The sequence below is a fragment of the Ranitomeya imitator genome, chromosome 10 (genome assembly GCF_032444005.1).
Source record: "Ranitomeya imitator isolate aRanImi1 chromosome 10, aRanImi1.pri, whole genome shotgun sequence".
NCBI classification, from domain to species: Eukaryota; Metazoa; Chordata; class Amphibia; order Anura; family Dendrobatidae; genus Ranitomeya; species Ranitomeya imitator.
The window spans coordinates 21683923-21707100 of NC_091291.1; the positions used below are offsets into that span (position 1 = coordinate 21683923).

General features: G+C 45.1%; 1 protein-coding gene across 1 annotated transcript in view; it reads left to right on the forward strand.

Moving 5' to 3' along the window:
* Positions 1–23178, forward strand: part of LOC138652170 (sialoadhesin-like) — an 88926-nt gene that overhangs the window by 51393 nt on the left and 14355 nt on the right. Inside the window, exons 14-19 of the mRNA XM_069742938.1 lie at positions 886–986; positions 2893–3258; positions 9553–9819; positions 10150–10185; positions 12947–13195; positions 15974–16009. Coding sequence (XP_069599039.1) covers positions 886–986; positions 2893–3258; positions 9553–9819; positions 10150–10185; positions 12947–13195; positions 15974–16009 — 1055 coding nt within the window. The remainder of the gene's footprint in view (positions 1–885; positions 987–2892; positions 3259–9552; positions 9820–10149; positions 10186–12946; positions 13196–15973; positions 16010–23178) is intronic.

Below are 23178 nucleotides of genomic sequence, written 5' to 3' on the forward strand. Positions count from 1 at the left end.
GGTACGTTCACTCTTCTTTCTTATTCTCTATCTATATAACTTTATTAATTTCTAACATAATATTATAGCTAACACTGATACAATGTATCCATGTTATACTACAACTCCCAGCAGGACTTGTACTTTTGCAACAGGATCATAATTGTGCACTACGCAATTCTCTAATCTCCTAATTAATGGAGAAATTGAATCTGTGGCTCCTACATACACGTACACCCCTCATCTGAATTTTTCAAACTTCATTAAAAAAAAAAATTGTAGAATTGGAATGTTTTTAAAATATCTCAAAAATGTTATTTTGGGAAAGTTTTTGTTTTTTATTTTTCAGAATTGTTAATTATGATACACCAAATAATCATCCTAACCAGTTTGTGGGCAGGAAATATTTCACACGCAACATTTTATTTTTTTTCCGCAGCCCAAACTTGGCAGTAAAAAAAAAAGTAAAAGGCAAGTTTGCATATTTTTTTTAGCTGTCAAAATATACATGTTTATTACAGTTGGTTTTATTTACAAAAAAAACCAACAAAACCTGTTTGTTGTATTTTTTACAGCGCTTTTTTTCAGTTTCTCATTGTTTTCTAATCGTAAAAATTCATATGAATAGACATGCTGCAGATTTTTTTTTAAAAAGTTGCAATTCTCAAATTCCGTCAGAAAAGAAACTAAATCTTGCAGGTTTTACTGGTTCTGTAAAGCACAGCTTCTTGCTTCCAAAAAAGAAAGCCGCAAAAGTGCTGCGCGTGAACGTAGCCTCCTTCACATGCAGTCCTTGCTGGCTATACTTCAAGTTAGATGGATATTTGGAGTTCCGGCTCCCCAGTCAAGGATTATCCTCCTGCATATTTACATGGCATATGTTTTAATTTCTCAGCTCTCGTAAAGGAAAAACTTCTATTTTCATCTCAGTGTCAAGATGAGGCTGGAAAGCAGCGGCAGGAATGGGCTGAACTTAGCAATTATCATTTTGTCACAGCTCTGGATCTGTAAGTAGAAATAAACGTTGGTCATGTAAAGAAAAAAACCTGTTGGTTCATTCAAATTTTGCACCCCCGAACCCACGGACCATAAACGCTTCATTTTATGAGATCCTTACCCCCAGACCACGTGTATTGTATTTTAAGAAAATACTGATATAATTCTGGTTGACCAACTGACTCTCTTGATATCTTGTGCATTTTGCTACGGGGAAAATATACCTTCTTTGGAATCTAACATAAAAACGTAAAAAATAAAGCTATACATTTTTACATTTTTATTACCTGTTTGAGTATTTTTATGTAACTATTTTATTATCCTAACCCTAAACTTGTGCCTAAAACTAGTCCTAACCCTAGGGGAAGAGTCGACGGCTATATAACGCAATTCTCAGACTGGCCATCGACTCTCCCTACTCGAGCGGGACAGCATGGATTTCCATGCAGCTGTCATGCACGAGTGAGGAGAGCTGCCGGCCAGTCTAAGCATTGCGATGCAATCCCTGTGCAAGTTATATGAACGTCTGATTCTTCCCTAACAAATAGATGGGGTTAGAAAAAGTATGTATATTTAAGAAGATGACCTGATACAGGGACGAGGCGGAAATAATCAATGAAACTGGGTTCTGCTTCTATGCGCGCCACAATTCACTGGCTCACGCTTCCTTCGTCTTCCTCGACACACGTCCTCGCTGTCCCTTTTTTTGGTGCCAAATTTCCTCCCGTTTTGAAAGCTGGCTTTTCATACCAGGGAACTGTGTCACAAAGGTCACCTGACCCAGCGCACCATCTAAACGCGTCCCTCCTGAAACTCTCCCTCTTCCGTTCGGTTCCGTTTAGATAGTAAATGGCAGTCCTCATGCACGAATGATGCACAGCCCTGGGGATTTTCATCCTTTATGTCACACTCACTTACATAAAATCTTCAAGTTTATTAAAACTTTAGTGTTTTCTGTTAGACATACTTTAAAAAAAAAATGGGGGCAAGTCTCATGGCAGGTATCTGTCTCTGTTAGGTTGAACAATTAATGAATGATCACTTAGTTGCCTACTCCTGGCCTAATGGATATTGATCAGGTGCGCACTAAAGAATTAACATATGACAACACAGTCAGATGTAAATTCTCCTTGATCAATCTATGGCTCAGCTCCAAGAGCTTTATTCAGTCAGGACACAGATTTATATATCCCCTGTAAGGGGGCTCGGTTAGCTCTAAAATGGGAGTGATCGGATGTATTCCATTGGTTAGTGGGTTGGGCAATGAGCAAGTCCGTGGGTGGATTCATGGGGTCATCAGGGTGGGTTGGTCCATGACGTCATCAAGGTGGTCGTCACTGTGGGTGGATCCATGAGGTCATCAGGGTGGGCGTCATCTTGGATACCAGCACATGGTGTAGTGAGACAGGAAATGGCAGCCATCTTTAGGGTCTCACTTTTGATCTGAGAAAGTTTATGTAAGGTTAAACAATACACGTTATGGGTCGCTTCTCTCAATCTCTTATGTCTTGAGGTTAATTAAGTATTTGACCTTATGGCTCTCCTCAACATCTCTTCTCTCACAAAAATAAAAAATGAGAGCATTGACGAGCAAAGTGCAGCTTTTATAATCTCAGTCACTTTCTCTGCAGAGAGCAGCAGTTCTGATGAGTTTGTCACCGGCTGCTGCACTTTGCATTAGCAGCAACCGAGATGTCAGAGCGATCTTCATTGTACTGAACGTTTTGTCATTTTGAGCTCAAATCAAAGCCTTCTGGACTTTATCTTGAGTAGAATGAAGGGTATAAGTCTCCCATTCTGGCGATCAGTGGGAGTCTTATTCACACCAGTCTACAATTATTCAGATTTCTTTAAACTCACAGCTCACTATGTATTTATATGTATGACTCTCTCTTGGTTTTCTTACCCTCTCCATAGATTCTTGGTGTCAGACTTCCCCGGACGGTTTCTCCATCCAGGTGGAACCAAGTGTCACTGTGCAGGAGGGTCTGTGCATAATAATTCCTTGTTCATTTACGGCGGAGTATATATCAACCTTCAAGAATTCGATCGGATACTGGAAGAGTGACTTTGATACCAACGTCGCCTCCAGCGACACATCCATGTCTATACTTAAAGAGAATTTCCATGTGATAGGGAATCCGGACAACGGGGACTGCACCCTGAAAGTCACTGATGCCAGGAAACAAGACACCGGGACATATTTCTTCCGAATCGAAGGCAGTAAAGAGCTGCCGATTAAGTACAACTACTTATCACACAAATTAACTCTTCTGGTAACAGGTGAGATCTTCTATGAGCTCAATGCACAAAAGTCATTTTTTGATGATAATAATAATAATAATTTTTATTTATATAGCGCCAACATATTCCGCAGCGCTTTACAAATTATAGAGGGGACTTGTACAGACAATAGACTTTACAGCATAACAGAAATACAGTTCAAAACAGATACCAGGAGGAGTGAGGGCCCTGCTGCTCGCAAGCTACAAACTATGAGGAAAAGGGGAGACACGAGAGGTGGATGGTAACAATTGCTTTAGTTATTCGGACCGGCCATAGTGTAAAGCTCGGGTGTTCATGTAAAGCTGCATGAACCAGTTAACTGCCTAAGTATGTAGCAGTACAGACACAGAGGGCTAATACTGCATAAAGTGAATGAGAACATGATGCGAGGAACCTGATTGTTTTTTTTTTTTAATAGGCCACACAGGGATCGTTAGGTTAATGCATTGAGGCGGTAGGCCAGTCTGAACAAATGAGTTTTTAGGGTACGCTTAAAACTGTGGGGATTGGGGATTAATCGTATTAACCTAGGTAGTGCATTCCAAAGAATCGGCGCAGCACGTGTAAAGTCTTGGAGACGGGAGTGGGAGGTTCTGATTATTGAGGATGCTAACCTGAGGTCATTAGCGGAGCGGAGGGCACGGGTAGGGTGGTAGACTGATACCAGGGAGGAGAGGTAGGGTGGTGCTGAGCCATGGAGTGCTTTGTGGATGAGGGTAGTAGTTTTGTACTGGATTCTGGAGTGGATGGGTAGCCAGTGTAATGACTGGCACAGGGTAGAGGCATCAGTGTAACGGTTGGTGAGGAATATGATCCTGGCTGCAGCATTCAGGACAGATTGGAGCGGGGAGAGTTTTGCAAGAGGGAGGCCGATTAGTAGAGAGTTACAATAGTCCAGACGAGAATGAAAAAGTGAAACAGTCAGAGTTTTTGCAGAGTCGAAAGTAAGAAAAGGGCGAATTCTAGAAATGTTTTTGAGATGCAGGTAAGAAGAGCGAGCCAGCGATCGGATGTGGGGGGTGAATGAAAGGTCACAATCAAGGATGACCCCAAGGCAGCGGGCATGTTGCTTTGGAGTAATGGTGGAACCGCACACGGAGATGGCAATGTCAGGCAAAGGTAGGTTAGTAGAGGGAGAGAACACGAGGAGTTCAGTTTTTGACAGGTTAAGTTTCAGATAGAAGGAGGACATGATGTTAGAGACAGCGATAAGACAATCACTGGTGTTTTCTAAAAAGGTCGGTGTGATATCAGGAGAAGAAGTGTATAATTGGGTGTCGTCAGCATAGCGATGGTACTGGAAACCAAATCTACTGATTGTTTGTCCAATAGGGGCAGTATACAACGAAAAGAGGAGGGGGCCTAGGACTGATCCTTGAGGAACCCCAACAGTAAGGGGAAGGTGAGAGGAGGAGGAACCAGCAAAACATACAGTGAAGGATCGGTCAGAGAGATAGGAGGAGAACCAGGAGAGAACGGTGTCCTTGAGGCCGATGGAGCGGAGCATAGTGAGGAGGAGCTGATGATCCACAGTATCGAATGCTGCAGAGAGATCCAAGAGAATTAGCATGGAGTAGTGACCATTAGATTTAGCTGATGGAATATAGGCTGAACTGGATGGACAAATGTCTTTCTTCGGCCTTACTAACTATGTTACTATGTTACTATGTAGTAGGTCATTAGAGACTTTAGTGAGGGCAGTTTCAGTAGAGTGTAAAGAGCGGAAGCCAGATTGAAGAGGGTCGAGAAGAGAGTTATCTGAGAGATAGCGGGTAAGACGGGAGTGGACCAGGCGTTCGAGGAGTTTAGAGATGAAGGGAAGATTAGAGACAGGTCTATAATTTGCGGCACAGTTTTGATCGAGGGATGGTTTTTTAAGTAATGGATGTATGATGGCATGCTTAAATGAGGAGGGAAAAATACCGGAAGTGAGGGAAAGGTTGAATATTTTTGTTAGGTGAGAGGTGACAGCCGGGGAAAGGGACTGGAGGAGATGTGACGGAATGGGGTCACTGGTGCAAGTGGTCGGGCGAGAAGATGCAAGGAGCCTGCTTACTTCTTCTTCTGTAACTGCTTCAAAGTCAGAGAGTGAACTAGATGCAGTGGGGGAAGGAGGACAGTGCATGGTATGAAGAGATTGGGAGATGATTTCCTGTCGAATGTGGTCAATTTTTTCTTTGAAGTAATTGGCCAGATCGTCAGCACGGAGATCCGTGGTTGGGGCCTGCTCTCTTGGGTTGAGTAGGGACTGGAACGTGTCAAAGAGACGTTTAGGGTTATTGGACAGGGAGGTGATGAGGGTGTTGAAGTAGGTTTGTTTGGAGAGGTGAAGGGCAGAATTGTATGTCTTTAGCATGAACTTATAATGGATGAAATCTTCGGGTAGATTAGATTTTCTCCACAGACGTTCTGCGCACCTGGAGCACCGCTGCAGGAAACGTGTTTGCAGCGTGTGCCATGGTTGTTGCCGTCTGTGCCGAGTTGTTTTATGTATAGGAGGGGCAGCTTTATCCAGATCACTTTGCAGGGTTTCATTGTAATGCTTCAGAGCAGAATCAGGACATGAGATGGAGAAGATTGGGGCCAATGAGGACTGCAAGTTCTTCATAAGTTTCTGGGTGTTAATTGCCTGTATGTTTCTATAAGTGTGGAAAGTGGGGGGTGACCTGAGCGGGATGGCAGTTCTTGATAGAGAATGAAAGAAGGTTGTGGTCAGAGAGCGGGAGAGGGGAGTTTGTGAAATCATCCACTGAGCAAAGCCGGGAGAAGACCAAGTCAAGGGAGTTTCCATCTTCATGTGTTGGAGAGTTAGTATGCTGCGAGAGGCCGAAAGAGGAGGATAGAGATAAAAGGTGAGAAGCAGATGGGGAGAGGGGAGAGGCAATGAGGATGTTGAAATCACCCATGATGAGGGTGGGGGTGTCACAGGAGAGAAAGTGTGGAAGCCAGGTGGCAAAGTGATCAAGGAACTGATGAGAGGGGTCGGGAGGACGATACACCACCGCCACTCGCATGGAGAAGGGAACGTAGAGTCTGACCACATGGACCTCAAAGGAAGGGAAGACAAGTGAGGGCACTTGGGGGATAACTTGGAAGGTACATTTGGGTGAAAGGAGCAGACCAACGCCTCCACCTGCTCTGTTGTCCGATCTTGGGGTATGAGAAAAGTGTAGTCCACCATATGAAAGAGCAGCAGCAGCAGTGGTGTCTGACTGCTGGATCCAGGTTTCAGTAAGAGCCAGGAGATTAAGAGAATTAGAAAGGAAGAAGTCATGGATGAAGGAGAGTTTATTACACACAGAGCGAGAATTCCAAAGGGCACAATTCAAAGAGACAGAAGGCATGCAGGGAATATTAATAAGGTTAGAGGGGTTTCTGGGTGTAGCAATTGGGAGGTTTGACTGGCTATAACATGGGGGGCCGGGGTTTGGAGAGATGTCTCCAGCGACTAGGAGAAGGAGGATCGAAAGAGTGAGCAGATGGTTAAGTGATTTGTGAGAGCGTCTCTTGTGTTGGATGGTGGGACTGAATGGATCTGTGCTGTTGAGCAATGTGAACAGAGCATGAGTGCTATACATAGGAGAGGCAAGGACAGAGGGGCCGATATGGATGGAGTGTAGAGAGTTAATGCGAGGGCGGTGAATGTGAGTGAATGCAGCAGCCAGGATATAGATTATACAAATAAATATGGTGAGTATTTGTGCTGTTTCAAGTGAATATGGATTAGATTTAGATTGTCTTACCTGTCTCCTGCCCTGTCTAACTGCCATGTTATAACTGCCGAGTGCTTAGAAAAAAAAGTACTTTGAATAAAAAAAACACGAATAATAGTGCACGAATGCATCCCCAAGTCTACATTTATAGAAGGCTAGCCCTTAGATCTCTCTTTTTTTTTTTTTTTTTTTGGGTTAAAGCTCGTTAGCAATCAATCTAACTCAGTTGAGACAACAGGACACAATAAATGTAGTGATCAGATAAACAAATGTCCAGGTCTACATGGATCATAAACCGCTTTGAAACAGTTATGTGATCTCTCTGAGTAAGGACATGCAAAAGTGAGTTAAATATCTATAAACACAAACATGCATAATAGGATGACTAACAAATATAGATATATGCAGGATTCAATACCGAAGATAGAATGACTCAGATACCATCCAAGCTGCTTGCTGTCAGGGACTGGAGCAATAGACATGCAGGATATTTCAGCTCAGAGAATGAACGATATGTTTACCTGTATGAAGAGAGAAGAGATGCTTGATTATATTCTGCCATGTTATAACTGCCGAGTACTTAGAAAAAAAAGTACTTTGAATAAAAAAAACACGAATAATAGTGCACGAATGCACCCCTGATGATGCGATAAACAATTTATTATCATCTAAAGCTACGCGTGGGCAGAACTGTAAAATGATTGACAGCTCCGATCTCCAGCTATTAAACACATATTGGAACATGTTAAGCAGGGGTGGAACTGCAAAATGATTGACAGCTCCGATCTCCAGCTATTAAACACCTATTGGAACATGTTAAGCAGGGGTGGAACTGCAAAATGATTGACAGCTCCGATCTCCAGCTATTAAACACCTATTGGAACATGTTAAGCAGGGGTGGAACTGCAAAATGATTGACAGCTCCGATCTCCAGCTATCAAACACCTATTGGAACATGTTAAGCAGGGGTGGAACTGCAAAATGATTGACAGCTCCGATCTCCAGTTATTAAACACATATTGGAACATGTTAAGAAGGGGTGGAACTGCAAAATGATTGACAGCTCCGATCTCCAGTTATTAAACACATATTGGAACATGTTAAGCAGGGGTGGAACTGCAAAATGATTGACAGCTCCAATCTCCAGTTATTAAACACCTATTGGAACATGTTAAGCAGGGGTGGAACTGCAAAATGATTGACAGCTCCGATCTCCAGCTATTAAACACATATTGGAACATGTTAAGCAGGGGTGGAACTGCAAAATGATTGACAGCTCCGATCTCCAGTTATTAAACACATATTGGAACATGTTAAGCAGGGGTGGAACTGCAAAATGATTGACAGCTCTGATCTCCAGCTATTAAACACCTATTGGAACATGTTAAGCAGGGGTGGAACTGCAAAATGATTGACAGCTCCAATCTCCAGTTATTAAACACATATTGGAACATGTTAAGCAGGGGTGGAACTGCAAAATGATTGACAGCTCTGATCTCCAGTTTTTAAACACATATTAGAACATTTTGATACAATGTTGCAATATTTACAAAGAATATTTACTCTGAAGAGTATCAAAGCATGGGCGGAGCTTAAAAAAGATTGATAGTCTGATCTACAGTTTTTAAAAACATTGGAACATGTTGATACAATGTTGCAATATTTACAAACAATATTTATTTTCTGAAGAGTATCTAAGCGTGGGTGGAACTGCAAAATGATTGACAGCTCTGATCTCCAGTTATTAAACACATAATGGAGCATGGTGACACAATGTTGCAATATTAACAAACAATATTTATTCTGAACGGTATCTAAGCATGGGCGGAACTGCAAAATGATTTACAGCTCTGGTCTCCAGTTATTAAACACATAATGGAACATTTTGGTACAATGTTGCAATATTTATAAACAATATTTATTCTAAAGAGTATTTAAGCGGGGGCGGAACTGCAAAATGATTGACAGCTCTGATCTTAGCTCCTGTTTTGCCACAGTCTTGTGCGGTGAGATTATTTTACAGTGTTCAGTATAATTTTTCCAGAATTTGCACCTTCTGTCATTTTGCACACAACACAATGGCTGATATGGGGAAATCATAACTATAGGAGATGTTCCTCCCCTGCTGTACAGTGAGGTCCTCCAGAATGGGATGCAGAATACTTTGTGGTGACAGCACATATCTAATTCAGGACATATTTCCACAGCTAACGTATTTTAGATTGATATGGGTAAATGTGTGATACAGATGTAGCAAAAGTTACCTTGACTCACACAATACAGCACTAGGGTATCACGGCAAAAAACGACTTTGGTCAATGGCTCGTGCAATGGTAATGTATCTTATCACGGAAATTTAAGTAATGAATTATCAGAATGATACATTGTTTGCCATGGCAACCTTTGCTACATCTGCATCTCTTTAAAGGACCGGTGTTGTAATTTGGCACCAGTAGAAGTCCAAAGACACATATAGCATAAACAACTCCCAAAGTACCAAAATCACATTCTTTTTTTCAATGCTGAAAATTGCCAAGATAAGAGAAAAGAATAACGTTTTGTATTTTTTATGCCACAGATCTTACACAAAAGCCTGAAATTTCGAATTTGGGTCAACTGAGAGTTGGCAAAGAGGTGACCCTGACATGTTCTCCACCGGGGAGTTGTGACGGAACAGATCAAACAATCACATGGTGGAAAGACAATCTGGATAAACCATGGGGAAAATCATCCAGCGTAACCTTCACTCCATTACTGAGCGATCACAAGACGTCTATTACCTGCGCGGTGAACTATCCGGCCGTGAGGTCTTCAACTCAGAAGACGATGGTTCTGGATGTACAATGTAAGTAGACATCCTTGGCTTGCTTTGGTTTTTATTTTCTTGCAAGATGTCTTCTTCTAAATGTGCCATCAGGAAGGTGGTGAACAAGATCAAAATTAAGCTTCTTTCTGGCACCAGTACACTTGCAGCAACCGGCTCCAGGAATTCCCGGTGTACTTACCCCAACTTCATGACTTGGGTGCCTTTGATACTAAATTCAGAAGATTAGATCTCTTCAGTTCCCCCGATGCATAGAGCTGTAGACCAAACAGTGCTCTTTTTTTTTTTTACTTTCTTGTAATTTGCTTTGTTTCCATTATATTTTCTTTATTTCTCTGTATTATTTTTTAGATCCACCATCCATAGATATTTTTATTGACCCCTCAGGTAATGATTTGCTTATTCTTTTGTGCATGGACGTTTTGCCGTGTGCATGTTAGTGCAGTGTTTTTTAATTTTTTTAATCTGCTACGTTACAAAACTGACCATTGACTTAGCTCAACAAGAGTAATATGTGCAGACTTTGTTTATATCTTGTGTGATTGTGCACAAAGTATTCCATTGTTACAGGGTTATTGTATTCTTCTATCATCCTGACCGCGCCGCTCCTCTGCCTCCTGCTTGTAAGGGGGCAGTGAGCTCCTGAAGATTGACAGTTCCGCCGTTTTTCATGTTGCAGATTTAAAAAAAAAAATCAAGTTACCTATTTTACTTATTGGGTGCAGAAATTCTGCATCTTCAAAAACTCACCAAAAAGCTCATGGTGGGAATGTAGCCAAAAAGATGAAAAAATATTAGGCTCACCAGGCTGCATCTGCCCACCCGAAGCTTTTCTGACTTGATACCTTCACTCTGAGGCACCAAGGAGTAAGGATGGAAGAATAGATGCGGCATCGGGGAGGATGCAAACCAACATACCCTGGACAGGGCCAGACAAGGGCAAGTAGAGTGTAGTTTATTATATCTGAACCTGAGGCACTTCTGAAGTACAAGCCGTGAAGCAGGGAAGTCAAGGAGTCCAAGGTCAAATGCCAGGAGGGTCAAAGGCAAAGGGATAAGAAAAAGGAATAGTCAGAGGCATAGACCGGGGTCAGGTAACTAAGATCAGAGGCAAAAGGGATAATGCAAACGAGTAGTGAAAAGGAAAATCCAAGGTCCAGTATGAAAGATCAGAGTATAAGAACACAGAGCACAGAGCTAACACGACACAGAGCATGGCTACAACTGGAAATGTCTACTCGAAGTTCCGTCAGATGCAAAGACCGGGGTCAGGTAACTGAGGTCAGAGGCAAAAGGGGTAACACAAACGAGTAGTGAAAAGGAAAATCCAAGGTCCAGTAGCAAAGATCACAGTATAAGAACACAGAGCTCAGAGCTAACAAGACACAGAGCAAGGCTACAACTGGCAAAGTTCAGCTTCTGGCGAATCAAAATTTTTCATGAAACTTGAAGCAAATTCTCCTCGAATCAACTCGCCCATCTCTACTACCGGGAACCGTTGTGTGTTAGACAACGTACCGCCACTAGACAAGAATTGCGCATAGCAAATGTGGTGCCAATATTCAAAAAGGGCTCCAAGAGTGAACCTGGAAATTATAGGCCAGTAAGTCTAACCTCTATTGTTGGTAAAATATTTGAAGGGTTTCTGAGGGATGTTATTCTGGATTATCTCAATGAGAATAACTGTTTAACTCCATATCAGCATGGGTTTATGAGAAATCGCTCCTGTCAAACCAATCTAATCAGTTTTTATGAAGAGGTAAGCTATAGGCTGGACCACGGTGAGTCATTGGACGTGGTATATCTCGATTTTTCCAAAGCGTTTGATACCGTGCCGCACAAGAGGTTGGTACACAAAATGAGAATGCTTGGTCTGGGGGAAATTGTGTGTAAATGGGTTAGTAACTGGCTTAGTGATAGAAAGCAGAGGGTGGTTATAAATGGTATAGTCTCTAACTGGGTCGCTGTGACCAGTGGGGTACCGCAGGGGTCAGTATTGGGACCTGTTCTCTTCAACATATTCATTAATGATCTGGTAGAAGGTTTACACAGTAAAATATCGATATTTGCAGATGATACAAAACTATGTAAAGCAGTTAATACAAGAGAAGATAGTATTCTGCTACAGATGGATCTGGATAAGTTGGAAACTTGGGCTGAAAGGTGGCAGATGAGGTTTAACAATGATAAATGTAAGGTTATACACATGGGAAGAGGGAATCAATATCACCATTACACACTGAACGGGAAACCACTGGGTAAATCTGACAGGGAGAAGGACTTGGGGATCCTAGTTAATGATAAACTTACCTGGAGCAGCCAGTGCCAGGCAGCAGCTGCCAAGGCAAACAGGATCATGGGGTGCATTAAAAGAGGTCTGGATACACATGATGAGAGCATTATACTGCCTCTGTACAAATCCCTAGTTAGACCGCACATGGAGTACTGTGTCCAGTTTTGGGCACCGGTGCTCAGGAAGGATATAATGGAACTAGAGAGAGTACAAAGGAGGGCAACAAAATTAATAAAGGGGATGGGAGAACTACAATACCCAGATAGATTAGCGAAATTAGGATTATTTAGTCAAGAAAAAAGACGACTGAGGGGCGATCTAATAACCATGTATAAGTATATAAGGGGACAATACAAATATCTCGCTGAGGATCTGTTTATACCAAGGAAGGTGACGGGCACAAGGGGGCATTCTTTGCGTCTGGAGTAGAGAAGGTTTTTCCACCAACATAGAAGAGGATTCTTTACTGTTAGGGCAGTGAGAATCTGGAATTGCTTGCCTGAGGAGGTGGTGATGGCGAACTCAGTCGAGGGGTTCAAGAGAGGCCTGGATGTCCTCCTGGAGCAGAACAATATTGTATCATACAATTATTAGGTTCTGTAGAAGGACGTAGATCTGGGAATTTATTATGATGGAATATAGGCTGAACTGGATGGACAAATGTCTTTTTTCGGCCTTACTAACTATGTTACTATGTTACTATGTCCATGGTAGACAAGCTGCCTTTTTGATTGACAGGTGGAATGATACATTTATCTATTGTTTGCGCTCCTCTACTTTATGGTTACTGTTTGGAAATATTGATGAGATTTGTTACATTTGTTACATTCTTAGTTTTATACTTTTTTTTCCCAGGACTCATAAGAAATCACTCCATTGTACTGAATGAAGGGGATTCTGCGATCCTCAATTGCTCGGTTCTCAGTAACCCGGCAGCTTACGTGACTTGGACGAAGGGAGAGAATACCGTGGTCAGCAGTGTGACTGGAAAGGGTCTGGAGCTGTATCTGATGGACATAACATCCAGCGATATTAATACATACAGCTGCTCCGCATGGAATCTACACGGGGACACCAGTGACTTTGTTGATATCGCTTTGCACCGTAAGTGTTGGGTGATAGTGTAGCAACATTCATGGGAACGTGGTGAGTATCACGGAGGGAAGAAGTAAGGTTCAAAGCTCTGAGAATACTTTAACTTAAAGGGGAACTTCAAGTAACTTTTCAGAAGAAACTGTCCTGTGTAAGAACATGAGGAAAAACACTACTCCTGGTTAAATAACCCATTGTTGAGCCGAGGAATGCAATATTACCCAGAGGAGTAACAGGGGACAAAATCCCCGTATGCAGGCAAGAAGGAACCAAGATAACGCGACCCCACGCGTATCGCCCTCCAAATAGGGCTTCGTCAGGGTGAGATGTGGTTTAGAAGCCATATCCTGTTAATATAGCAAATACTAATACAAACCTGATGGAGATCAGGTGGGCGGAAGCGTGGTGTGGGCGGAAGTGAACTGACACAAGGCAGCACAGACGTAGCATGCTTCCCTGCTAGAGCAGTAAGAAAACCTGGCAGCATCAGCGCGCAGGCGCAGCACGGCCCAAAGCGCCAATGAGCAGAGAGTGGACAGTAATGGAACATAGCACTTACTGCGCATGCGGGAATGAACTCAGCAATAAATAACATGCCCCCCCAGTTTGTGGAGCAAAGAAAGACCCGGGATAAGGGCGCGCGTGCGCAACCCAATCCTAAGGCGAAAATAAGGAATACCACCCGAAAGGGAAAATAAAAAACATATAATATAATAGAAACCGCATATATACACGTATATAAATACAAACAGCCCATAGATAAGGCAAAACAAGCCATATAATACAGATAGTACCCAAACCGTAAGGGCAATCCCCCCACTGGTGAAAGTATGTAAAAAGGGCTTAACAATGTATATACAGAGCGGGAGAATAAGGACAAATTGTCATTCTTTCTCCCATTTATACAAACACATTGAATAAGCCTGTATAGTATCAAAGAGCGTAGCGGCGCAAAAAATATAGAGAAAAAAATAAATAATAAATAAATAAATAAATAAAATAAAAATAAAAAAAAATAAAAAAAATACAATAAATATAACAAAAATAAAATTAAAAAATAATAAAAAAAAAATATCTCCTACGTGGAGTCTGCAGGTAAGTATAGAAATCCAACCAAAATGAACATAAACCTGACAGACTTCACATTCATGATCATACAATACTCAGCAAATCACACAGGGATGGATTCCTGTTCATATCTAGAAGAGCTGAGCAGTGTGGATGTGAGTCCATCTTTGGAATAAGGAAATATACTTTCCAGGAAGTATCTTCCTGTGTCTCCCTCTGCTTGTTTCCTCATCCTGCTCCTCACTCCTCCTACCTCCCTTCTCCATAGAGTATAGTAAAAGTTGTAACCTGACACCTCATTTCTGTCACGCTGCTGCTATGCAGGTAGAAGCAGATCCACTAGATGGCAATAGAGTGGAGGGAGGACTGCACACCGCAGGAGCAGACCTGCAGCGCAGCAGCGAGGCCACCATCGGGTGGCAGGGGAAAAGTAAAACAAGCCGGGTCAATATTAGTCTGTAGCGAAGTACAAAAGGAATAAGCAAACACGGAGTCAGGAACAAGCCAAATGGATCTATTCTGGTCCGAAGCAGATATACCAAAGACAAGAAACAAAACAGCAGGTCAGAGTCCAAGCCAAGTCGAGTACCAGGGAGTCCAAAACCTGAAAGGGGAACACAGAGTGGGGACGGGAAGAAGGAAATAAACAGACACAGATACAGTAAGCAAAAGCAGCAGGATAAATCAGGGTTTGCAGAGTCAGCTACACACGCCGTAGGCAGAAACTATAACTGACGCTGCCCGCAGGATGCATTGGAGAGAAATGGCAGACCTGATGACAGAAAGAGGCAGTGAAAAGTTCACCCTTGACATGATCAGACCAGGAAACAGAGACAGGATGCAAAACCTGGTCTGGATCATGACAATTTCACTGCCAGTCAAATATTGGGATCACTGTTAATCCCAATGGTTGTTTCTTGAGGAGCACCATCTTTGGCTGACTTTCTACAAACCCAATACATAGAGATCCAATGTCACATTATAATTTTCTTGGGTAATCCAAAGGTTTATGACCCAAGTTTTATGATTTTCTGCTGTTCCCCTTTTCTTGGTACTCAGGGGTAAATGTGCACTTTTTGTGAGTTAGTGGTTTAATCTCTATTCTTGAGGATCCTGTAGATGATTCTGGTAGTGTGATAGATTTCCGACTAGTCCTGGTGGAGCCGTGGACATCCCTGGTGATCCTTGACATGATCAGACCAGGAAAGAGAGACAGGATACAAAACCTGGTCTGAATCATGATAATTTCACTGGCAGTCAAATATAGGGGTCAGTGTTAATCCCAATGGTTGTTTCTTGAGGAGCACCATCTTCGGTTGACTTTACAAACCCAATACATAGAGATCCAATGTCACATTATAATTTTCTTAGGTAATCCAATGGTTTACGACCCAATTTTTATGATTTTCTGCTGTTCCCCTTTTCTTGGTGCTCAGGGGTAAATTTGCTCTCCTCGTGAGTCAGTGGTTTAATCTCTATTCTTCAGGGTCCTGTAGATGATTCTGGTAGTGTGATGGATTTCCGACTAGTCCTTGTGGAGCAGAGGACTTCACTGGTGATCTAATGCGACTCTTACAGAACTTCTCTTTTCATATCTTATTAATGACACTATATTTCTGCCATAATCCTGTAACTGTTATTATTGATCTGATAGGACAACTCTGATATTTTGCACTCACGTTGGGACTTAGTTTAATTATTTTATTGCCTTTTTTGTTACAGCCAAAAATGAAGAACCAGACGCCAAACTCTCCTTCGGTAAGTTTTTTTTTTGCTTTAAAGTCCAATTAGATCACCCCTACTCTGAGCTCCGTAAGAATCCTTGCTTGTTGTCCTTTTTACACACCTGTTGGGATGCTAAATTTTTCTATATTATTGTGTTAATGACCTTGACTGGTGTAGAACATTTAAAAAAAATACGAGAAGGGGTCTGGTTTCTATATCAAGGACCCTCATCTATAAAAAAATAAATAAATAAGTACAGCTAAAAAGATTTGCAGGAAATTCATGTATTATACGGATGTACATAGAATTTAGTAATTGAGTTGTAATTCTTTATTTGTCCTGTAGGGGCGCTGTTGGTAATTGCTTGGTTCCCTTACAGCTGGAGGTCCCTGTTAATCTTTACTTTGCAAAAATCCTGTATTAGGAGATAGGTGTTAGGTGTGGACTCTGGGGTGGAGGGGAATTTTTTTGTCCTCTGCCTTCGCCCAACGCAACGCTATGCCCCTGGTGATGCTCACCAGGCCAGTGACTGTTCGAGTGGTAAATGGGTCAACACTGCCCACACAAATTACACATCAGACAATCCATTTCACATTATCCATGTCTCCTTCCCATCAGGAGATAATCTCCCTGCTTGTCATTCCTGAGGGAATGGATGAGATTCTTCTGGGGATGCCCTGGTTACATTTCCACTCTCCTCATATAGAGTGGTCCTCAGGGAGAATTTTGGGTTGGAGTGAATCCTGTAAGGGCAGATGTATGAGGGAGTGCATTCAGGTTGGAACTACAGAGGTACCTATGCAGACGTGTTCTCCAAAAAGGCTGCGGAGACCCTTCTGCCTCACCGTTCCTATGACTGTCCTATTGATCTCATGCCTGTAGCAGAGACTTCCCGTGGTCGGGTCTATCCTCTCTCCCTCCCGGAGACGGAGGCTATGACTCAATATATTCAGGAGAATTTGGCTAGAGGGTTCATTAGGAAGTCAGTGTCCCCCGCAGGGACAGAGTTCTTTTTCGTGCAGAAGAAGAACGGAAAACTTTGTCCATGCATAGATTACAGGGGTCTTAACGCCATCACCGTTAAGAATAAGCACTCTTTGCCCCTTGTCACGATATGGTATGAAATATCACATAAGTTTAGTTGCTCGTCAGCCCATGAGGTGGGCTAAACCCCCCCCCCTTCACTAGCTGACTCTACTTGTTTCTCTCTGGGCTACGGACTGTATGCTAGAAGGGGGTTTTATTGCTCTGGGGTCGTAAATTCCAGGCTCAGAGGAAAGTCCCTCACCCCTCCCACATTCTCTAGTTCAAACTGGAAAAGTGGCTCCAAGATTCAGGAAAGATTCTTTGTTTAGTTTTTGTTAGATATTAGGCAAACGATTTAAGCTAGGAACATGAAAATATATATTCGTAGTCTCACTCGGTGTATCTACACCTCCCATGAAACTCGGGTTTCTAACTCCGTCTGGTAAAGAAGTAGGGTTTTCTCTGTAAATATGTATCCCAGATAGGACATATTTGATCTCATTAGAATGCTCACGTTAATCCGAGATGAATGATAGGTTTGGTCTGACTCTGACACGTTTTGTAGTGAAGTTATAGAAATTAGAGAGAATAGTTTAAAGTTTAGGCAGAATGTAGAGAGAGGAGGGTCTGGATAAGCCAGCCTTTCTGTGATGTCACAGCCTTAATGTTTTAAGTGTCTGGCAGGCTCTGAGGAGGCACTTGCTGCTTGATTTCTTGTCTTGTCCTGGAAGAGCCCTGCTCACGTCCAAATGAGCTGGGACGTATGGGAAAAACTGCCCTAGCCTGGTTGCCTGTCATGCTTTGAACATGTAAGTGTTGCTTTTCCTCATTTATTCCCTTTATGTTATAATTACCCTTGTACATATTTGCAATTGTCTCATTTGTAACTTCTTTATAAAATATTTTTGATAAAGCACTGCCTAATTAATTTCAATGGAATATACTATTATATATTAGTTTGTTCATCCATGCTCTAAACTTACCCAGTCTTCTGAAGTGAAATACGCTACTGTTATTGTTGTGTTGGGTTAGCTTCGGACCCGTTTAATCGAAGCTGGTGGCAGTGATACCGATAGTGTGCAGACTTTTGGGTGATGCTGAAGCGGCTGCGGGGTTAATAATTATTGTTCCTGCCTGAGTGCCAGTAGTTATCGCGTCGCTGCAGCGTGCCCAATAGCCAGTACATAGCAGGCAGCCTTTCTGGCGACTAATTACCCAGGGTGCAGTACCTAATCTGACCTGGAGAGTAAGGGGGCGCCAGAGAACTGCAAGTGTTAAGTGGAACTGTAAGCGGGATATACATAAATCCCTGCAGTTTGTGGTATATTGAAAGCAGTGGGATACCTAGAATAAGCGCCTGCTGTAAGCTAAGAGGTCAATAGCCTTGTGTGTGGTTTTTCATCACATCGTGGAGTGGAGGGATAACTAAGATAAGCCCCCCTGCACATGTGATAGCCGTCTGTTGGCCTAAAGTCACCTCAATCCGTGACGTAGGGGTGACGGTCACGGTGTGAATCCTGACCCATTGGTGACAGCGGTCAGGGGAATCGTGACAATTGGTGGCAAGGCGGTGGTATATCTTAGAGCATTAGTGATTTGGTTGGAGTAATCATTCCTCTCACTAAAAACTTGCAGAAAGTTCTTGCGAGGACTCTGCGCAAATAAGTTTGGAGAACGAACTCAGTGCTTTTTAGTTGTGAGACAATTGCGTACTGGTAATTATCCCCTCCCTTTCTCTTCGTTTTTCTATCCTATCTTTTATTTGGCAACCATGGTTGTGCTGGGAGAAACCTTCTATGAGCAGCAGACCAGAGACACCCTTGTCACCTTATGCAAGTCACAGCACATTGACTTTGCAAGCAAAAACAAAGCCCAACTGGTCGCAGATCTGGTGCAATGGGAAGCCGCTCGAGACCAATCTCAGAGCTCAGAGGCCGCAGAAGCCAGCACCAGCGAACATGGTGCTGCAGCAGAGGTCCAACCACTGAATGCTGGCCCTGTTAGCAATCTGGGCGAATTGGACCCCCACCTGCAGGCGGCCTTGAAAGAATTCCCCACTGACGAATATGAGGGACGTCGGCAGCTGATTCAGCAATACCGGCAAGAGGCCCGAGCTGAGCGAGAGGCCCGAGCTGAGCGAGAGGCTCAGGCCCAGCGAGCCGAGCGGGAGGCTGAGAGAGCCGAGCGCCAAGCCCAGCGAGAACATGAACTGGAGATGCTCCGACAGGGGGGATGCCCTCCACCGCCCAGAGACGTGAGCCCAGCAGCACTCAGATACCTAAGCCCCGGCCCGATCACTTCCCTGTTATGGAGAAGGATGGGGACTTGGACACTTTTCTGCGGGCCTTTGAGAAAGCCTGCAGGCAGTACCAGCTGCCTACCGATGTATGGGCACGATACCTGACACCAGGGCTGAGAGGTAAAGCTCTGGAGGCGTTTGCTGCCCTCCCTCAAGAACAAGATGGTGACTATGAGGCCATCAAAAAGGCTCTGATAGCCAAGTACCAGCTTACACCCGAGGTGTACCGTAGAAAGTTCCGGACCCTCCAACGTGGCCCACACGACAGTTACAGTGATGTGGTGCATGGACTGGGGACCCACTTTGACCAGTGGACCCAAGGACTGTCAGTGACCACCTTTGCACAGCTGCGAGACCTGATGATCAAAGACCAGTTCTTTCATCTTTGCCCAGCTGAGGTGCGACAGTTCGTGATGGACAGAGAACCCAAAGACGTGACGAAAGCCGCGCAGATTGCCGATGCCTATGAGGCCAACCGTAGATCGGAAGCGCGGAAGCCAGTCACCACCAGCTGGAGAGGGGGTAAGCCTGCAACCAACGCCAGTACCCCTGCCAGCCAGCACACCAGAGGTCCTGGCCCTGTGGCCAACAACACCAGACCTACCACCGAACCTCGCCAGTGTTACTACTGCAAGCGGCCTGGGCATATCAGTACCTTCTGTCCAGACAGGCCGAAGAACCCCCCAGCCAAGGCCCCAGGGCCTAATGCAGCAGTTCTTTTGGTGGGTGGTGTGGTTGGGAGGGTGTGTGACAACGTACAGCCCGTTACTGTGGGGGGCCATGTTGCTACAGGCCTCAAGGACTGAACGAACCCTCATCCGACCCGAACTGGCGGCCCCTGAAGAAATCATTCCGGGGAAAACCCTAACTGTCACTGGGATTGGGGGCATCAGCTGTCCCTTACCGATGGCCCGGGTTTTTATTGATTGGGGTGCTGGGAGCGGGGTGAAGGAAGTGGGGCTGTCTGATAATTTGCCCACTGATGTTTTGTTGGGGACTGATTTGGGGAGGATGTTTGCATACTACGTTCCTGACACCCCTCCCCAATCTACTATTGCGGGTAAAGTTAACCCTGATGATGATGATGGGAAATCGCATGTGTTACCTGACCATGCTTTATCTTGTAATGATGCATCTAATAACCATTTTTTCCCTAGGATTGATGGTGAAAATGTTGTACCTGTGCCAGCTGAACCTGATAATGATTTTTCTGTGAAGGTTAATGTGTCCATAGGTACAGGTGTGCCCAGCCACGTCGCTCTGCGGAGTGAGATGGCTGAGGAACCCCTAACAGGGGCAAGTGTCGGTGCTACAGGAAATGGGGAGATGCATGGGAACCGTGAGGAAGGTGACGCCATGAAAGTGACCAGTGCTACCGAGGAAGGTAACTGGCCCATAAGTAGCACTGCCCCTGGAGTGTTGGGGGTGGATGGGGAGGTAGAGCCCATAGCAGCATCGGCTGATGGGCCTGTAGAAATCCCCGGGGAGACAGCCTACGTAGCTGCTGTCACCCGCAGTCAGAGTGCCCGGAACGCAGATAACTGTCTGCCTTCCGGACCCTCCTCAGTCACCACTGTGACTGAACCAGAGGTGGACCCAGAGCAGGTCCAAGAGGGTTCCCGTGGGGAAGGGACCCTGACATCGCTTCTGGCTTCCCCTAGCCAGGAGTTTCAGGCCGCTCTGCACACAGATGCGAGCCTAGAGAGTTTGAGACAACTCGCCGAGACGCCCACCTCCGAGACTGATAAGGAGAGGGTGTTCTGGGAACGAGGAAGGTTATACCGGGAGACAGTACCCAGAGAATCACAAAAGGAGTGGTAGAGGGAAAGACAGCTGGTCGTCCCGCAGCAATTTCGGGGTGAGTTGTTGCGGATTGCCCATGAGATCCCGCTAGCTGGACACTTGGGGATCAGCAAAACTAAGGCCCGGCTGTCTCAACACTTCTATTGGCCTAAGATGGGGACAGATGTGTCAAACTACTGCCGCTCCTGTATCACTTGTCAAAGAGTGGGGAAGGCGGGGCCTGCTATTAAGGCTCCCCTGATCCCTTTACCAGTGATAGAGGAGCCTTTCCAGAGGATCGCGGTGGACATTGTGGGCCCGCTGGCCGTCCCCAGCAGCTCTGGAAAGCAATACATCCTTACTGTGGTAGACTACGCTACTCGGTACCCAGAGGCAGTAGCTCTGTCGTCAACTAGGGCAGATAAGGTGGCGGATGCCCTGTTGGCCATCTTTTCACGTGTAGAATTTCCCAGGGAAATGCTTACTGATCAAGGGACCCAATTTATGTCTCGCCTAATGGAGGCTCTCTGTAAGAGAATGCAGGTGAAGCACCTGGTATCGAGTGCGTATCACCCACAGACCAATGGCTTGTGTGAACGCTTCAATGGTACCCTCAAACAGATGCTACGCATGCTGGTTGAGACTCAAGGGCGCGACTGGGAGCGGTACCTCCCACACCTGCTGTTCGCTTACCGAGAGGTTCCGCAGGCCTCGACGGGGTTCTCCCCCTTCGAGCTCCTGTACGGCAGGCGAGTCCGGGGACCCCTTGGGTTGGTAAGAGAATCTTGGGAAGAGGAGCCGAACCCTTCTGAAGTGTCCATAGTGGAGTATGTCATGCGCTTCCGTGACAAGATGCAGACCTTGACGCAGTTGGTGCATGACAACATGATGCAGGCTCAGGCTGACCAGAAGCACTGGTACGACCAGAATGCCCGGGAGCGGACCTACCATGTGGGTCAAAAGGTGTGGGTGCTGGTCCCCGTACCAACGGATAAGCTTCAGGCAGCCTGGGAGGGCCCGTACGTCGTCCACCAACAGCTCAACCCGGTCACGTACGTGGTCACGCTTGACCACGCTTGGGGTAGGCGAAAGGCCTTTCACGTCAACATAATGAAGGCTCATCACGAACGTGAACCTTTCGTCCTACCGGTCTGCAGCTTGCCCGAAGACGGTGAGGAAGACACCCTCCTGGACTTGCTGGCCCAAGCCAAGGCCAATGGGTCCATTGAGGACGTGGAGGTAAGCGCCTCGTTAACTGAACCCCAGCGGTTGCAGTTGCAAACCACACTGGAACCTTTCCGGGTCGTGTTCTCCAACCGACCTGGGAGGACTGAGTTAGCAGTCCACGAGGTGGACACCGGGAATCACGCCCCACTACGGCGAACACCCTATCGAATCTCGGACCAGGTGCAGCAGACTATGCGCCAAGAGATCGATGAGATGTTACAGCTGGGGGTGATTCGACGGTCAAAGAGCGCGTGGGCATCACCTGTAGTTCTCGTGCCAAAGAAGGACCGGACCACCCGGTTCTGCGTGGACTACAGGGGGCTCAACGCCATCACAGCCTCGGATGCGCACCCAATGCCGCGCATGGAGGAGCTGCTTGAGAAGTTAGCTGGCGCAGATTACCTAACAATAATGGATCTGAGTCGAGGATACTGGCAGATTCCCCTGAGCCCAGAGGCGCAGGAGAAGTCCGCCTTTATCACACCCTTTGGACTGTACGAGTCCACGGTCATGCCATTCGGCATGAAGAATGCCCCTGCCACTTTCCAGCGGATGGTCAACCTCCTGCTTCAGGGACTGGAGACGTACGCCGTGGCGTACTTGGATGACATTGCCATCTTCAGTCCCTCCTGGAAGGAACACCTGCAGCATCTCGAGGAGGTGCTCAGGCGAATTCACCAAGCAGGACTGACTATCAAGCCGGGAAAGTGTCAGATGGGCATGAGGGAGGTTCACTACCTGGGGCACCGGGTAGGCGGGAACACCCTGAAGCCAGAGCCTGACAAAGTGGGAGTGATCGTGAACTGGCCCACTCCCGTGACCAAGAAACAGGTGATGTCCTTCTTGGGCACTGCAGGGTACTATAGGC